The sequence below is a fragment of the Dermacentor silvarum genome, chromosome 3, assembly GCF_013339745.2.
Source record: "Dermacentor silvarum isolate Dsil-2018 chromosome 3, BIME_Dsil_1.4, whole genome shotgun sequence".
Taxonomy (NCBI): domain Eukaryota; kingdom Metazoa; phylum Arthropoda; class Arachnida; order Ixodida; family Ixodidae; genus Dermacentor; species Dermacentor silvarum.
Window position 1 is genome coordinate 227,079,410 of NC_051156.1, and position 19,693 is coordinate 227,099,102.

The window sequence follows — 19,693 nt, forward strand, 5'->3', positions numbered from 1 at the left end:
TGCTGTCCAAGGAAGGCTTCTAAAGTAGCAAGTTAATGCGCACTCTACAGCTCCTTTTCTTTTTCTTCTTTTTATTCGCTGCGAAATGCTAACAGTTAATGAGTTCAATTAGGCAAGCTAGGCCACTGTGATAGTACGTTAGTAGGATCATCAGGTTGCTTCAGACGATATTATTTTTTATTGCACTTGCACAGTTACGCACGCGCATGACAGTGATGTGACAAAGTTGTAATTATTTGACGAGCTATAACCACTAGGTAGTTTTATTTCAGCTAAAAGTGGCTACTGTCTCACATCAAGTTAACAACACCACAATAAAGAGCAAAAGGAAATTATAATAGCCGCCTTTCAACTCAGTGCTACGACATCATCCGTCTAGAGACTGCTGTGTCACACTTGATCTTTCCCCTTTCTTCTGTCTCTCTCTCTTGATCTTTTTATAATGCCATACTTTAGCTTTCGTTTTGTAGCAGCGAATCAGAATACAAAAGCGCGTATGACTTCATTGTGAGGCAAAACTAATTCGCCATATTGGCATCTAAACTACAGCGTATTAAAAGAACATCTCTGGTTGCGAAAGCACTAAGCGAGAGTGATGCGATTATCGCAATTATCATAATGCTGTTACCGTAATATAAAGTGCTGATGCTCTATGATATGAATGCACGGTTATGACTCTTCTTTTCTACTGCTGAGTGATGTTCACACGATCCCCGTTCATGTTTCGTGGTATCACAGAGTTTTTAGAGTGATCTACACACTGTGACGATTCACTAAAGTGCGGTATTCATGTCTCGCTACTACCACTTCCTTTAATTAAAACAAGGTAAAATGCTTTTTGTAAAATTCTCGAAAGACGAAGCGATAATAAAATTGATATGACTGTGGCGATCGGAGGGTGCAACAATCACGCATCGCACGCTCAACGCAGGCATTCACCGATTACTCTAGTGCAAAGACGACAGCGCAATGCTAAATGCACACACTGTCAATGTACACTGTCAATGTACACTGTCAAGAAATGCAGACCAGCATTTATGACTGTGCTACAGCCATGGAAGCAGCAGCCTTTAAAACACGTAGTGCCTTGCAGAGAATGCGCAGCGCAATCCACACTATCTGTGGTTCAGCCAGTGCCCGCCAGGTGGCGACTCTGCTCGATCTCGAAGCCAATAGTGGTCTTGAACATGTCACTGTGTCCAGTGGACTTGGACAGAGAATTGGGAAGGCCTGTGCTGTATGTTTGTCTCATACTGCTTTGCCAACTTACTTCAGCTGCTTCACAGTGCTGAGCGAGTTCGTAGAGGTGTAAACAATGTCAGCATTGGTCAAAGCACTGTCACCTTTTGGAGCTGAAGGTGCACACTGGAATGGCATCAGTGATACTCACCTCTATTATGAACTGTCGGCATGCTCCACAAGGCATCGTCAGATCATTCATGTTCCTAAATGAAAGACATCACTGAGCATACACCGAGATTTTGACACGTGTGAAAGTTTTCGTAGTTGCACAATGTGTCTAGCAACTTCTGCCATGGATCAGCCATTATACATACCATTAAATTTTCTGCTCACCAGCTTTAGCACATAAAAAAGCTTTTCTTCCAACTAAATGTCCTAAATTATTTGCTATTAGTTCAGTTTTTATTGACGTTGCATTAATTTAAAATAATCTCTATATTTTCGCATTTCTTTTAACAAATGACAGACAATAATCACAAAAATTTAGCAGCCACGCCCGCACCAACATTTCAGTATAGCAGCTTTGATGAGCGAGCCTTTCAACTGCCACTAGTATATGTTGCAAGCTGCTCACATTAACCACTTTCAAGAAAAATATGCATAACAGCCCTGCCGCTTAGAATTTAACCAGCAAATCTTTATAATTGCCATGTACTTTTCTGATTGTTTTCCATACAAAGCAGTAAGTAAAGTTACTCTCACAAGAGCAGCTTGCAGTTGGAGGGAAAAAATGAAAGAAGAGGTTTTGTGCAAACAGGCAAAAAAATGTAAAGCACTTACGATGCGACAGCTAGTGCTTTGAAGGTCCTGTGACCTTCTGACACTGCTTTTACTAGCGCTGTTCTTTCCGCGCATATAGTCAGCCCATAGCTTGCATTCTCCACATTGCATCCTGCACCAATCAAGACAAACTGCCTAAAAATTTCCATAATGCTATTCAGAGCCCTATATAACATCAACAGTGCGATGTGAGATTGCACATCATTGGAGTGGATCCATTGGCATGTTTAATCTGGGTGTGCAATTGGTCCCTTCTCTGGATCACACTGGACTACTAAAACAGCAGTTGTTTTGCCAGCTTCTTCGCAGAAGACTGGAGCCATGGCCCACTAGTTGCCATATCCCAGCAAGTATAGGATCTTTCATTGAGCACATCTTTCTAAATAGAGTGTGTATGTTGATGCCTTTTTAAAATGCCACAGTGGCTGAACGTTCTACGCAACTCTAGCAAAACCACAAACACCAGTAGAAATCCAAAAGAATGACTGACCAGTCCTGGTTGAGAGTGACAAGTGGAGTGACCAGTTCTACTTATTGAAACAAATTGGGGCTTGCTGCGTTTACCAGGTCACTTAAAATTCTTCAGGCATCTCTCCTTCATGGCTCTCTCACTTTCTGTCTCTTGGTGCAATTATTTGGGCTCAATGGTCTTCAATCTTTTCTAAACCTAAGAAATGGCAATTTTATGTATGTTCTAACATTCCCGAGTTCTCTCACATGGTCACATTGTCAGCTGGCCTTTTAGTGTGCATGAACCAGAACCTATTAAGCCATTCTTTTTTGTGCAGTCACTATAACTGGTTTTTACCATTTTCTTGAAAGTTTGCCGAAAGCTTGGCTAACTCTTAAAGATCGAATGAAAATACTAAGGCTGTGCGAATATACAAATAATGAATCAAATAGTCACTATTTGTAAATGCAAATATGTCTTTAATAGTTCTCAAATAGTTTAACACATCAACTGTGCACGATCAAATATAAAATTAGAGCAAGAGTACAATAAATTTAATCTATGTAGGCATAGTATAGACATAAGAAAAATTAAGCAGATTCCACACACTGTGGGAATCGATGTTATGTGAGCAATATTGCTGGTAGATGGCCACCCAGCATTGTTTGGGATTACGTAAGGAGTTCCTTGGTGGGCCCGTGCTTGTGTAAGATGAAAGCATTATTTCTACTCTGGCTGTTCGACATGAGCTTACGACGTGCTAATTGTTAAGGCCAAACCACACATGGCTAATTGTACACGCCTGGCTACGTGTCTTGAAAGGGGAGATGCGAAACCCGCGCGTGCATTAGGCGGGGCTTGAGTTTGAGCATCATTTTGAGCGTACGCGACGCGACGGAAGTGGCAGCCTGTGCACTGTCATCACGTGGCCGGCATGTAAACTTCCAATGCAGGTTTGGAAACATTGTTGCTGTTTTGGAATCGTGCTGAAACTGCGGAATTCACCGCTGGTTCTGTGTCGCACAAAGACTATGGATGCTATCAATAATGAACCGCTGGTCACCTACGTTAAGGCTCTTCCTGCACTTGCGAAGTACAAGCACCATAAAAATAAGCATGTGACTATGTACTTGTTGGCCGAGATGGTGAGAAATGTGATGCCCAATGCTGCCGTAACAAGCAAGTGCTAAAAATTTTATACGGGTGTCATACACGGGGCAGTTTTAATCGCGATCGAGCTCGATCGCTATCAGATTTCTCGATCGGGATTGCTTTTTTTGCGCAAGTTAAGAATAAATGTCTTACCCCAAACCCAAAAATGAAAGTTTCTCGCAAAGGTGATTCTAGCATCACTGTGGTACGTGCAGTGAAGCGCTGACATGTGCGCATATCGCTCATGTATATGCATAGCAAGACACGTATTCCGCACTCCATGCGAGCTGTCACGAGGAAAAAAACACGAGAAACTGGCACGTGATACACACACCAAACATAGAGGCAGAAACTCGGATTGCCATGACATCAGCAACGACATGTTATACAACAGTACGTATACCTCTGAATATGTCATGGGGCGTATGTTAAATTAACGATGGCATTTGCACTCCAGTAATGAAACGTTAAAACTTGTTCGACCTGGACAAGAAGGCGGTGCAGCGTTGCACAGTCTACGCAGTGGTAGCTGCTGCGAGGAAAGTACTGGGGAATGTGCGCTGATCCCAGAGACGATGCAGTCTCAAAGTGCGAGCTGTCACGAGGAAAAAAAAACACGAGAAACTGGCACGTGATACACACACCAAACATAGAGGCAGAAACTCGGATTGCCATGACATCAGCAACGACATGTTATACAACAGTACGTATACCTCTGACTATGTCATGGGGCGTATGTTAAATTGACGATGGCATTTGCACTCCAGTAATGAAACGTTAAAACTTGTTCGACCTGGACAAGAAGGCGGTGCAGCGTTGCACAGTCTCTACGCAGTGGTAGCTGCTACGAGGAAAGTACGGGGGAATGTGCGCTGATCCCAGAGACGATGCAGTCTCAAAGTGCGAGCTGTCATGAGGAAAAAAAACACGAGAAACTGGCACGTGATACACACACCAAACATAGAGGCAGAAACTTGGATTGCCATGACATCAGCAACGACATGTTATACAACAGCAGTAGCGCACCCAGGATCTCTGCCAGGGGGGGGTTGACAGTTTGCCAATACCATCTAAACAGCACTAATTTCGATTTCTTCACGGGAAATTGTCAAAAAAATGCGCTTTTTGCGAGTGTGCAGACGGTTGTGCGTCTTACATCTTAGTTGCAGTACTGAAATGCGTAAGCAAAGAAAAGGGGTTAAACAAAAGGGGGGGGTTAAGGCGGCCTCAGGGGGGGGTTACAACCCCCGAATCCCCCCCCGTCGGTGCGCCACTGTACAACAGTACGTATACCTCTGACCTTGTCATGGGGCGTATGTTAAATTGACGATGGCATTTGCACTCCAGTAATGAAATGTTAAAACTTGTTCGACCTGGACAAGAAGGCGGTGCAGCGTTGCACAGTCTCTACGCAGTGGTAGCTGCTGCGAGGAAAGTACTGGGGAATGTGCGCTGATCCCAGAGACGATGCAGTCTCAAAGTGCGAGCTGTCACGAGGAAAAAAAACACGAGAAACTGGCACGTGATACACACACCAAACATAGAGGCAGAAACTCGGATTGCCATGACATCAGCAACGACATGTTATACAACTGTACGTATACCTCTGACTATGTCATGGGGCGTATGTTAAATTGACGATGGCATTTGCACTCCAGTAATGAAACGTTAAAACTTGTTCGACCTGGACAAGAAGGCGGTGCAGCGTTGCACAGTCTCTACGCAGTGGTAGCTGCTACGAGGAAAGTACTGGGGAATGTGCGCTGATCCCAGAGACGATGCAGTCTCAAAGTGCGAGCTGTCACGAGGAAAAAAAAACACGAGAAACTGGCACGTGATACACACACCAAACATAGAGGCAGAAACTCGGATTGCCATGACATCAGCAACGACATGTTGTACAACAGTACGTATACCTCTGACCTTGTCATGGGGCGTATGTTAAATTGACGATGGCATTTGCACTCCAGTAATGAAATGTTAAAACTTGTTCGACCTGGACAAGAAGGCGGTGCAGCGTTGCACAGTCTCTACGCAGTGGTAGCTGCTGCGAGGAAAGTACTGGGGAATGTGCGCTGATCCCAGAGACGATGCAGTCTCAAAGTGCGAGCTGTCACGAGGAAAAAAAAACACGAGAAACTGGCACGTGATACACACACCAAACATAGAGGCAGAAACTCGGATTGCCATGACATCAGCAACGACATGTTATACAACTGTACGTATACCTCTGACTATGTCATGGAGCGTATGTTAAATTGACGATGGCATTTGCACTCCAGTAATGAAACGTTAAAACTTGTTCGACCTGGACAAGAAGGCGGTGCAGCGTTGCACAGTCTCTACGCAGTGGTAGCTGCTACGAGGAAAGTACTGGGGAATGTGCGCTGATCCCAGAGACGATGCAGTCTCAAAGTGCGAGCTGTCACGAGGAAGAAAAACACGAGAAACTGGCACATGACACACACACCAAGCATCTCTAAGAGCTAGTTGGCTTTGGCACGAGAGGAGTTGTTCCATCTCTCTCGAAACTCAATTAAGCGTTTTTATCCCTTATATATTTGGAAGAAAAACTAATACTCAACTTTGAATAGTAAATTTTTGGATCAAATATGAATCAAATAGCAAGGACTATTTGCATTCGAAATTTTGAATACTTGCACACCCCTAAAAAAATTTATTCATAATGTGCAATGTAATGACAGAAACTTGCTAATGTTATGGACATTGCTTTATATTAACTGTGAGGACAGCTGCTCATTATTCAAAATATATTTGAGAATTATTCAATATTCGATATGCTTCTGGCACTATTTGATTCACATTCAATTCAGTCTCAAAAATTGCTGTTTGCACACCCCTACCAAATACCCATTTAATTTCCTTCATTTCCCACAGCCATTTTTCAGAGCAAATCTTTTTCTGAACTTCCCATGCTTCGAAGGGTCCAACTTATGTGCCCTCTACTCCTTCCGTAGATTTTCCTTGCACACCCAAGGATAATCTTCCAGAAACTCTTAGATTGATGATTTCAAGTCCTACTTAAAGGGACACTAAAGGCAAATACTAAGTCAGGCTAAAGTGATGTATTAGTGCACGAGTATCTCTAAAGCGTCAATATTATCGCGAGCACAGCCTTAGTAATAGAGAAATTAAGGTAAATGTAGAACACGATTAGCGACTCCCCCGGGACATTCAAGTACTCGCCCGATGACGAAGGCACTCCTCATTTAAATTCTGTCACTAGTACTGAACCACTCGTTATAAAAACATCATTGTACTGTATTATGAGAAGAAAGAAAATACTACTTCACCAGTTCTATTACACTTTTACAAAAAAGAACTAACTGACATTACACCGTTGACAACGATGCGGGCGGTGAAAAGGTTTCGTGTTCGCTCGACTCTGCGCCACCCGCACTTTTGAGTTTCAGTTTTTCTGTTATCGTGTAGTGTTGCGCTTGTTTTTCTGGCTCGCGAATCTCGCACTAACTGCAAGTGGCAGAGAATTCCACTTCCATGTGACGTCGCGAAATGCCCGAACAGTCTACGCCACTTTACCAAAATAAGCGGCAGCGCGCACCGTAGCGCCATCTGTCGGGCGCCGTTAAACTCACCAACGGCAGAAAATGGCGTATGCAACGTCACAACTCCTCGATTGGCGTGGCGGGTGATTTTAATTGCAATAAAGGTATTTGGACCCTTCAGATCCTATTTTCTCGTAAACTAAGTCTTTTCTTTGCACGAGACAAGCGTTTGAAGGTTTCTGGAAAGGTATTTAAACAGTCCACGTCGACTTAGTATTTGCCTTTAGTGTCCCTTTAAGATTTTAAACACATTGTTTCCAAATGCAAGTTAAGGAACCTGACTAATTTCCACATGACTTAAATAATTCAACCATTCGACTATCTGCGCCCACAACGGCTTACATTTAATTCCTTGGTATTCCATCGCACTCAGCCACCATGCTGATCAGTGCGGTCGGCTGTATCTGGTGACTGTGCTGCATAATTGCTGTTGTCGTGCTTTATCTTTTTGTCTGCACATGCATGCATGCGGTGGTTGTGTTGTAAAAAGTATTATGCTGTTATCGCTGCAGCTGGCAAGATCTATTTTGCAAATGGTTTCACTTAGTAGGGTACCATGCATATCTGCCATATATAAATTTCAAAAAAAAAAAAAGTGTCGTGCGATTGTTTAGCATTAAACGCGGATTGTTGGAAAGCCATGTTGCATTTAGTGCGAGACAAGAAAAATCTTTTTCTGTATTTACACCTACATTTTGACGTTTTCTTTCAGACCATGCTGCCGTGGATTGGGAGAAAACTAACTGAATATCAACGTAATGTTGCAATGAAAGTGTTAAGGACTACTTCAGTTTGGGCCAGTTGGTGCAGCATACTACCAATTTAACCAGCGCAAATAACCGAGGACGCAAGAACACTTATTCACAGGACCAGCAGTGTTCTTGTGTTGGTCTTGTGTATATGTTATTGGGTCCTTGTTTACTTACGCTGGCTAAATTTAGAGAGAATATTAACCTGTTAATTCATCACACACTGCAAGAATGCATTAAGGACTATGTTAAAGTGAAGCATTCTTTGCAAGCCTTCCTGGACTTTCCTGACTGTGGCTGCTGCTGTCTTGTCGAACAGCTTCTCACGCTTATAGACAAAATTTAATTATGTGCCCGATGGTGGGATCAAACTTTAGTCCCCAAGTACAGTAGCCCGATGCTCTGACCGTTAAGGCCACAGTCGCATTGTGCCTTCTATCACGCTGACACCAACTAGCTCTTTGTGATGATCACAGCGCACACACATCAGTTTCCTTTATGCCAAATACGCAAGAATAAAGTGGGGAAATTTATAGCATTTCATTAACTGCTTCATGAAAGTTCTGCTTCACATAGATTCCACGATGTGCGTTTGATCTGCATAATTTCTGGAGTTATAATCATTTTTCTAACTAAAGGTCATAGCATCAGAGCAAGGGAAATTTTAATGGAAGCTAGAGAGGCTTGCATGGATTATGCATGCTGACTGCATGTTTGAAATGCTCGTGCCCTTCCCATAAAAAAAAAGATTAAAATCCATTGCAGTTTGAGTACGTCCCATTGCTCACACAAGCACAGAAGAAATCCTGGTATAAGTGGAATCTCGGTGATACGAATCTCACGGGGTCATGGGAAAAATTCGTATTAGCCGAAATTCGTATCATCGGAACACAATTAAAACTAGCTAAATTAAAGAGTCGAGACGTGAACTCACTCAGGCACACGTACGTAAAAAGCATTTACAGTATAGACCACTTATAACGTAACCGTTTATAGTGCAGAACTGGCTACAACGCGGCCTTTTCCGACTCCCGTTTACCCTCCCATAGAACTCCATGTATACGCATACCGCTTACAGTGCAGCCACGTGAGACGAAATTGCGGCTTCCGCGGGAAAATCTCGCCAAGGGCAGTAGCGAGCACGAGGTGCGCCCACCGATGGGAGAGGAGATCAACGAATGCGATGCGGAGGAGGAGCTTGAGACGTGGAGCACGAGTCCAAGGGCGATAAAGTCGTCACCACGCGCCGTACGTGAGAGTGAAAGGGTCCAAAATCTCGCCAAGGGCAGTAGCGAGCACGAGGTGCGCCCACCGATGGGAGAGGAGATCAACGAATGCGATGCGGAGGAGGAGCTTGAGACGTGGAGCACGAGTCCAAGGGCGATAAAGTCGTCACCACGCGCCGTACGTGAGAGTGAAAGGACGCGCGCCTTCGCGGACAGCGAACGCACAGCGGAGAGCAAACGCGACTTCCGTTGCGCGAAAGGCCGTGGGGGTATGGGAGGGAGGGAGGGGGGCGACGCTGTGCTGGGGCGCCAAATGCGTATCTTGCAACCGAGCGCAAGGGTAACTGGCGACGAAATCTCCCCACGCGAAAGTAGCAAAGCGGGAAGGTAGCGTGGGAGGAGTGGGGGGGGGGGGGGGGGGGGGGGGGGGGGGCTCCTACTCTGTCAACAAATGCGTTCTTGTACTTTGTGCCTGTGCCGGCTGTCGGTGTTGTCGCGCGCACCGTATCTTGAAAGCGATCTCCACACGGCTCTGACCTTTGTATGCGCTGTGCTTACGCCGCTCAGTTTCCGTTGAAGCGATAGACCGCACGAACCTTCGCTTGCTGCGGCGGTAGCGCGTGGGGAAGCGCGGCAGCGCGGCCGCCGCAGCGAGCGAAGAGACAAAAAGAAAAGCACAAAAGCAACAAAAGCGCCATCGCTTCAAGCTCTTGGCGCCCAGTCGCGGCTTCCGCGCTGTCCGGCGTCGCGTCCGCGCCTCCGCACCAAAAGAGAAAGGGAAAACGCGCGTGACTGCGCGCTGTTCTCTTTCGTGGCCGTCGGTGGGGCGGCGTTTATTCGTATCAACCGACGCGGGTCGAAAATCGATTCGTAACAACCGTTCTCTAGCACGTTGCAAAGTAATGGGGCTCGGCCGGGACCTCAGAAAAATTCATGTCATCCGGAAATTTGTATTAGCCGTGATTGTATCATCGAGATTCCACTGATCTGACTGCATGCGTAGGCCGTGTGATGCAGGTCCTCCCATGCATTGCGCACTGGACACATATTACAAACAAATCACTTCTTTTGCAGCATTCAGGAACAAGGGCACACAGACTCAAACACGACTGTGTGCCATGTTTACTTCTGTGCGTCCTCACACTTGAGCTATGCATAAGTAATTGGTCACGAACTAGCCAACATGTATAGGCCCTTTTTATGTTTACACATACAGGTCATTTTGCAAATAAATCCCTCAACATAAGCGTAATCTTTCAATCGCTCTTGACTGGTTTAGGTGCTGTTTTCTTGCACATGTCCCCTTGTGCGGCTGTTTGAATACAAAAGCTTCACATCAAAGCACGCATCAGCCAAAAATATTGTGGCAGGAACCACATCAAAGATAATTGTCAAACTCAGTGCTAGCTTTCTTGTGTAACCTGCTGCATATCTCCATGCCATCCGAGAATCGCCAAACCTTATGGGCATATGAGCAGACACACAAAGCAGCAATCTCGCTGCCAGCCACTGTACTGAATTATACCACGGCGCAGTATATCTTGGATCACTGCATCCCTGTTGGAACTGCAAAGCAACCACCAATATCCCTAGTATCCTGGCTGCAACTTGGTTGCAATGGCTATCCATCAAGTAGCGGTGCTCGACCAACGCCATATCTAGACTATTTGGAAGGCCCCTGCATGCTGCCGTGACATCACATCAGTTTTATGCGCAGTGGAGATCCGTCCGCCCTTGCCTCGCTATTTTTCCGCGTCGAAACGCTAGTGTATATACCGAAGGTCGAGAACGCTATTGGCTGCAATTTTTTTTTTTCTCTCTTGCAAGGGTCTTAGGCCAACAACGCTATCGGCAACAATCTTTTAAAACCAGCTCTTAGGCGCCTGTTTCTGCGGCGAGCGCCAGCGTTATCCCTCGCAACCGATCGAACGAACACAGCCAAGGATGGAAGCGAACGCAGCAGGAGATGAAAAACGGCGATAGCGAAGAGAGCACGAGGATGAAAGCGGAGGAGGAGGGTTTGGCGAAACCGGGAGAAAAAAAAATTGCCGCGTATCTGCGTGCTTCGCTGATAATGTCGTCGAAAGACGATAGTCTTCTGCCGGCCGTACTACATGAGTGCTGGTCTGATCCGCGGCCACCCGTGATGCTGTTCTCGTACCATTTCCGTCCTGGCATGATAAATGCAATGGAGGTTTGTTTGAACAGATTTCATTTTACCGCATTATTTCATCAAGCGGCCATTTATGTTTTGCCCTGCCTCAGACAGCGCTTCCTTTATGTTGAATCGGCCGCATCTGGCTGGCATTGATAAAATTGAGGAGGCGCTGCGTGAGACATGGACGCCATCTGGCAATACATCGGGAAACATGAGCTTGTGCAGAGGGTTTCCTTCCTCCATGGCAGAGGGCGCTCGTCGGCGCGCAGTCGGGGAACGTCGTTCGTCGGCGCGCATAGCATGGCATTTTCAGCGCAGCTTAAGAAACTAGGGTCTTTAGAGTTACGTATCTATGTATTTTCTATTAAAGGAACACACCTCCTAATACTTACCTAGTGATGTTGCGCCTCAGATATGCGTAATATTTACTTTGTGATCGATAACGTTCACAAGTATGAACAGCCGTACCAGTTTTAAGTAGTGTGGGCGGTAAGCAAGTGGTCCAACTTTGGCCGGGTGGCTGAATCGGGTGGCAGACAGACAAACAGACAGACAGACAGACAGACCAAATTTTCAGCGTTTAAGTTCCCCAAGAAAGACTATCGTCTTTAAAAAAGTTGTCGCAGTTTCACCTGAAAGGCGAAGCATCAATTGCGATAGCAAACTTGTAGAGAGCTATACGGAGTAATGATATTAGCTTTATCAGCTGTATAAACTTGGACATGCAGCAGCATCGGCAACACGCAGAACTGTTGTCGACGCCATCGGCGTTTTGCCCGCGTTCGCTCAAAATGCGTGCGGCGATGGTGACTGTTGCGGAGCCTCTGATATAAATAGGCACTTGGTGCCGCAGCTAAACGTCGCCTCCCTTCCCTCCCCCACGGCCTCTCGCTCGTCGGAAGAAGGCGCGTTTGCTCTACATACATGGTGATTGTGAAGGAGAACAGATACGCCTACTTCTGCCGCCCTTAAGCGAGCACGGCGCAGAACGCGCGTTTGTTCTCCGCCGTGCGTTCACTCCCCGTGAAAGACGCGCCCCTCGCGCCCTTTCACTCGCACATACAGCGTTCGGCGCGTGGCGACGATTTCTTCTCCAAATGACGTCATACGGAACCTCACGGCGACGCCGACGGCAGAAATCTGCTTTTGAGTGTCCATATAATTGCTATCGCAATAAAATTCCGAAGTTGTGTCCGTAGCGCGGAATCGAACCAGGGACCCCTCGCTTCCGAGCGCGCGGCGTTAGCACACTACGCCACGAAGCGGACATGGACACACGCACCACGATGGCAATAAATACCCAACATTAACGAAAGGCCGCGTTTCTAGCGCGTTTCTAACGCGTTTGTGCTAGCGCGTTACGGCCCGTGTAAGAAGCTGGTGTAAGACGCTGTGGCCTCTCCGCCTTACCTTCAACGCGTTTCGAACGCGCTGCCCAAAGCGGTGGCAAGTCAAGTTCAAGTCGAGGAGCGTTTATGAATACGGGGGGTATACTCTCTCAGCAGTCATGTGATGGCGTCGGCAAACGCGGTGCACGTTCCGGCATGTGTAAATGACTGCGTAAGACGCTGTGGCCGCTCCCCCTTACTAGAGAATACTGCACGTTTCTAACGCGTTTGTGCTAGCGTCCCCTTAAGCGGGAGATCCGATGATTCCCTCCGGAGCTTCGCCCACTCATCATCAATCACCCCGTGGATATGCTGTGATTTTTAAATAAAAAGCACGGTGCGATAGCGTAAACTTTCTTTCTGCAGGGGCGATTGTGAAGAAGACGCGCCTCCGTCCAGCGGCATCGCCAACGCTCGACCCGCTCTGCTCGCACTGTTGGTCGCTGGTGTTTTTGGAGACGGTGCTCAACGCTGCCTCGCCGTTCTTGGAACTCGTAGCGTCCTTGACGGACACCGCCAATAAACCTCTTCTCAACATATATATATATATATATATATATATATATATATATTGTGAGCAAAATATTAATCCTTCATCTTCTTCACCTGTATATAATCATCATCACTGTGCGCGTCGTCTTCGTTCAGCGCGTGGCTCAGCTAAATAAAGGCGACGAGACAACAGCTGTGCTGCTGCCTTACAAAGTGGTGGAGATTGCTTTCGATCCCCTAGACCTCTACGACGTCGAGTTCCACTGGAGCTTCGTTCGGGTCGCCGTGTGCTCCGCCTGTCCACTGCCATGACCCAAGTACCGCAACCTGGAGCCTCCGGCATCACCCCCGCTGCCCCCCAACCAGCCGCCTCCGTGTGGACCGTTACCGCCCCGCAGCGTGACCCCACTATTTTCTCTGGTCATCCGCGCGACGACGTCGAGGACTGGCTGGAGAACTATGACCGGGTGAGTGAGTACAACCACTGGGACGACACTCATAAACTTCGCCACGTCTCCTTCTACCTGTCCCATGTCGCGAAGACGTGGTTCTTTAACCATGAGAGGGCCTTGCCCGATTGGACCACCTTCCAGCACCAAGTCCGGAAGATTTTCGGAACGCCATCCATCCGTTCTGAAGTTTCTAAGCGGCAGCTCGATGCGCGCATGCAACAACCAGGGGAGACGTACACTTCCTACATTGAAGACGTCCTTTCCCTTTGCCGCCGCGTCGACGCGGCAATGAGCGAGACCGATCGCGTTCGACACATTTTAAAAGGCATTGGACACGTTGCGTTTAACGCACTAGCAGTTAAAAACCCCACCACCGTAGACGATGTCATCGCGACCTGCCAGCATCTGGATACCCTACAAGCCATCCGGTTACAGCCAGACGTCGTGACCCGCGCCCTCCTTCGGATGCCGATTTGCGCACGTTGATTCGGGCTCTGATCCGCGAAGAGCTTCAAGCACAAGGCCTGTCGTGCTCTGCTGTTCCTCCAACTCACTCTACGTCCACTGGGCTACGAGACATCATCAAAGACGAGCTGTCTTCCTTGGTTTCCGCTGTACGCCCTGACCCTCCGACACCGCCAAATCCGCCACTCACGTACGCCCAAGTTGCTGCCATGCAGCCTTCCGTCGCTCAGCGTGCCCTTCCGGTTCCTCAGAATGACGTCGCAGCCTTTACACCACGTGCACCTGTACCTGCATTTTACGCCCCCTGGCGCTCCTCCCGCCCAATCTGTTATTATTGTGGCATTCGAGGCCACATCTCGCGGTTTTGTCGCAAGCGCCAGCAGGACGAACGCCGCGGCTACGATACTATACGAGAGGGATCTGGTGTCCTTTCCGAGCCAATACCAGCGCCGCCCTTCAACCCGTTCCTTCTCCCCACCCGCTCCACCCGACGCTCCTCGAAACTACCGTCCAGGACGCCGCCGCTCTCCTTCCCCTCTCCAACGCTGAACATCGCCTCTCCAGCCAGTCACCCATACCGACTACCACTCGGAAAACTAGATGGTGCAGTTTTTGGAGGGGAAGCTGCATCGCTCGGCCAAACAACACCTCCTGAGAGCCCGGCCAATTTGTTATTAGTGTATGCTGAAGGTGTGCCTGTTCGAGCATTAGTTGATACGGGAGCCGCTATTTCTATTATTCATGCCGATTTGTGCTCTCGTCTACGCAAGGTCACTACACCTTACCATGGCACTCCATTACGTAGCGCGAATAACCTTACGATACGGCCATCGGCACAGTGTACCGTTCGAGTTTTTATTGATGGGATTCGCCACCATATTCCGTTCGCAGTGCTGACTTCCTGCGCTTATATGCTCATTCTTGGTTGGGACTTTCTTTCTGCCGCTGCCGCTTTTATCTCTTGCCGACAACGCCTTGTCCACATGCGCGAGACCGATGACACCGACAAGGGGCCTCAGTCCCGCCACCGTCTGCGAACCGTAGCCGATTGTGTGGTACCACCTGACCACGAGCAACTTCTTGTGATTGCTTCCGACGTAATTGACAATGGCGATGTTTAATAGTCTCCCCATCAGCCCGTTGCCTCTCCAAAGGAATTGCACTAGCGTCGAGTCTCGTTCGTCGGCCCTTCTCACAGTACTCAACGTCACAAATGAGCCGATTTTGCTTCCCAAAGGTGCTGTCGTGGTTTGCGGTGTGGACACACAGCCTGTCTCGGTGATGGCTTCGAGTACTGGTACTGCAGAACCACGCCCACCTGCAGCTGCTGCTCCTGCTACTGCTCTCGCCAGCACAATCAGTACGGATCTGACTCCGCAGCAAGCACATCAACTACTGGCCTTGTTGTCGAAACATAAATCTTCCTTCGACGTACACTCACCTCTCTTGGGACAGACTTCAGCGGCAACTCATCGCATACACGTCGATGGAAGTTCTAGGACTACCCTCCGTCGGCCGAAGTGAACGGACGTGCCGGCGGCGTGCTCCGCAACCACCGAAACGCCGCGACCTTCACCAGCCGCCCTTGCCCGGGCCTTTTTCGCCGGGAGCTGTATGGGAAGCGGCCTTCTCACCGTTTCCCACGGATCGTCGTCTTCGGCCACTTCAAGTTTTGAAGCGGTGACCGCCTCGCTAGCCCTACCCTACCACTGCTGCGTGCCGGCATGGCTGACGAGACGCCGACGTCAGATCCCACTTCCACTCCAACCCCTATCGAGTTGGATGAGCCTGAAGGAGAATGGACAACGCCCGGAAATGTCCGAAAGCCTCGACTTGCTGCCCGCCCAAGTTTTGACCTCCATGCGGTTTGTGTCCACCTGCCAGCGTTACCTTCCGCCACCTCCGCCCAGCTGCTGGACATTCTCCCAGCTTTCATACGAGCAGCAAAGCTCCCGGCGCATACTTGTGCCGACGTTTCAGTCCATCTACGCAATCGCAACCGCCTCGCCATACTCAAGACCCACCACATCGAACTCGCCAGCCGCCTTCTCAGCGTTGAGAGCATCGTGCTCGCTGGCCGCATATATGCCGTAGCTCCATACCTCGCAGCTCCAACCAACTCGTGCCGCGGGGTTATCCACGGAATTGCCCCTGACGCTACCCAAGAAGAACTTCTGCGTGATTTAGACAGCTATCAAGCCGACATCCTACTGGCCCGCCGCATGGAAAATACGAACTCCGCCCTGATCACTTTCGCCGGCATGCACGTTCCATTTTCCGTGTACTACCAACGACTCGAATTCCGCTGCCGTCCCCATAAGCCCCGGGCCCATCATTGCACTATCTGCCTGCAATATGAACATCGCACGTGTGCCTGCCCCGGAAACCAGCGCCTGTGCTCCACTTGTTCCACACCCATCAGCCAGCCTGATGAACCACATTCCTGCTCACCATGGTGTCTTCATTGTCAAGGCCATCACACTCCCTTTGCAGAAATATGCCCAGTTCGGATGCAACGGGATGAAGCCTGCGCCAACGCGGCCAAGAAGCAGCGCCTCCTACACAGACAGCAGTGGAAGAGTCTGAACACGTCACAACCCCCAGTAAAACCCTCCAGTCCCTCATCTATACCCAAGGCCTCGTCAAGCCTACTGCCTACACATGCCCAGTGGGGGGGCCAGCACCCGCGTCTGACCCAGGTGTCACCAACCCCTGTGATTCAACCAGCACCGAGTGCACAACCGAAGCCTGCGGAATACCACACGCCTGCTCCGGTGAAGCAAGATTCACCCCTGCAGAAACCTGTACACCAGGTAAGGTCGCCGACGACTCCCGCACCCGCACCCACAACCTCCCCCTCTCCCTGCCGCGTTGAACAGCTGGAGCTGGGGCTGACGGAGCTTACCTCTCGCGTAACCGCACTGACATCCCTCGTTGAGATGCAACAAAAGCGTATCGAGGCACAAGACCAACGTACTTCCAACCTCGAGACGCTCATTTCAAACCTCACACAGTCCCTTGACAATCTGAACTCCACCATAAACAAAGCATTTAATGACGCCCCAGGCCCTATGGAAGACAAGAACCACCCCTTCAAGCGCACCCACCCCATACCCGCTGCGTCAGTAGGCCTAGCACCCAAAATTAAGCCCGCCACCCTTCTCGCTCCACCTAACCCTTCCAATAACAAGCATCATGGCGATCACAATAATTCAGTGGAACTGCCGTAGCCTCTCCACAAACCGCACCCCCTTACAGCAATGGCTCCTTACGCAAACCACACTACCTCACTTTATCCTACTACAAGAAACAAGGCATACCAAAAACATCCCAGGCTACCGAGCTCTGCACGCCGACCCCGCCGCGCCGCTGTCTTCCATTTATATTCGCCGGGATATCGCTTATGAAGTGGAAGATGTTCCATCCACGTTACTTCCATATGTAACAGCCATTTCGTATTACCCAGACCCCCCGAACCCACCTCTCACACTTGTGAACGTCTATAATCCCCAAATTCTACCACAATTCTCTCTCCTCTCTTTCATTTTCTTCGATCCTTTCCAAAACACCGTGACATTATTCTTGGCGGAGACTTCAATGCCCCAAATACCATCTGGGGTTACCCAAACACTCTGCGCCCTGGCCGCCTTCTTCACGCACACACTATGCAGCACTCATATACACTCATCAATACACCAGACACACCCACACGAGACGGAAACGCAAAACAACGTCATACAACGCCTGACCTCACCTTTCACCATGGCCACAATCCTCCAGAGACTTGGCAAGTCCTTCCGGACACCCTCCTATCCGACCATCACATAATTGAAATTAAACTGACACTCACTCACAAACCCAAAAAACGCATCACCCAGACCAACTGGCACCTCTTTCGTCGCCTGCGAGTCCAGGAGTCAACTCCCAACTATGATGTGTGGGTGGACTCGCTACGGCGAACGCGGTCGCAGACCACCACCACTACAGAAGCTAACCCCCCGTCGGACCACGCTGACCCACACCTCATGCGTCTCTGGAGAAGCCGTAAACGCCTCCTTAGTCGCATCCGCACCCAACCTAACAACATCCAGCTTAGACATACATTAGACATACTCAACACTGACATACTAACTCACTGCTCCATCCTTGAGACAACAAATTGGAATCGCATATGCGATTCTATCAACTCTTCCCTCCACACTAAATCAGCCTGGTTGATCCTCCGGTCCCTCCTTGGCCCTCAACCTGCTCCTCTCCCCACAATCCAAAAGCATCTCTCCGAGCATGGTGCTACTTCCCTCCTTCAACAGGTCACGGATATATACATCCCTCCTCCACTTCCTTCCCTGTACCCTGAGTACACAGGGCCTTCCAATAGCGGTTTGGACAGCCCCTTCACTCTGCCGGACCTAGAACGAGCTTTGGCTCAAAACAAAACTGGTACCACTCCGGGTGCGGACCACATCACTTACTCTCTGTTGAAGAACATGCCTGATTCGGATAAAGAATTTCTTTTAAACAAAATAAATGAACACTGGGCCAACGGCACTCTTCCCGATGAATGGACCTCTTCCATCATTACTCTAATACCAAAGCCCGGCAAGCCCGCCACACTCTCCAACCTGCGACCCATTTCACTTACTTCCTGTGTCGGGAAAACCATGGAACGCATGGTACTCGCACGTCTTACGGATCTTCTCGACGATACTCACTTCCTTCCGCACAATCAGATTGGTTTCCGCCCCCACATGTCTACTCAAGACCTCTTTCTCCTTCTCCAGGAAACTTTCTTTCAACCTTCGAGGTGTCAAGTTCACGCACTTGTCACTGTGGACGTGCGCAAGGCCTTCGATACCTTACTTCATGACGCTATCCTCTCCCCCCTCGAAGACACCGGCTGTGGATCCCGACTCTACTGTTACGTTTCTTCTTTTCTCCGCTCTCGACCAGCTCAGTTCCGACTCGGGACCACGTTGTCCCCGCCCATCGCGCTCACCCGCGGAACACCTCAAGGTGCTGTGCTCTCTCCAACCCTCTTTAATCTCGGGCTAGCCCCTCTCGCAAAATCCTTGTCGGAGATTCCGCACCTACAGTCAATTCTCTATGCTGATGATATAACCCTTTGGTGTACTCACGGCTCACCGGGGGAGGTGGAATTCACATTACAATCCGGCCTCAACCTCATTTCCGAATTCCTTTCCCGCTCTGGTATGCAAGCAGCTCCAGAGAAATCTGAGCTGCTGCTCCTTTCCGCTACAAAGTACCAACGGTCTGTAAACCCCCTCCTTAATCTCACTCTCGCCGGTACTCCCATCCCCCGCACGTCATCCTGCCGGGTTTTAGGCTTTCCCCTCCAAGACCACTCTTTCAGCCGCGCAATACAGTCCACGATCACCACCTGCCACCAAGTAACTCACTTAGTCCGACGAGTGGTCAGGCGGCGCGGCGGTCTCGACGAATGCAGAGCCAATCAACTTGTAACAGCTTTTGCCTTGAACAAAATCCTTTATTCCCTGCCATACTGCACACTTACGCAGACGCAAATGCATCG

The 19,693-nt window shown here is 49.0% G+C and overlaps 2 protein-coding genes across 3 annotated transcripts in view; both read right to left on the reverse strand.

Annotated features, from left to right (window-relative positions):
- The window catches only part of LOC119446831 (septin-1), a 610,438-nt gene that overhangs the window by 423,835 nt on the left and 166,910 nt on the right, over window positions 1–19,693 (reverse strand). The gene's annotated exons all lie outside the window — the stretch shown is intronic.
- LOC119446823 (cytidine deaminase-like) overlaps window positions 1–19,693 on the reverse strand; it is a 37,802-nt gene that overhangs the window by 6,318 nt on the left and 11,791 nt on the right. For both annotated transcript variants that reach the window (XM_037711384.2, XM_037711385.2), the window contains exons 3-4: window positions 2,023–2,134; window positions 1,391–1,445 (exon numbers count right to left, since the gene is read on the reverse strand). In XM_037711384.2, the coding sequence (XP_037567312.1) occupies window positions 1,391–1,445; window positions 2,023–2,134 (167 nt within the window). The remainder of the gene's footprint in view (window positions 1–1,390; window positions 1,446–2,022; window positions 2,135–19,693) is intronic.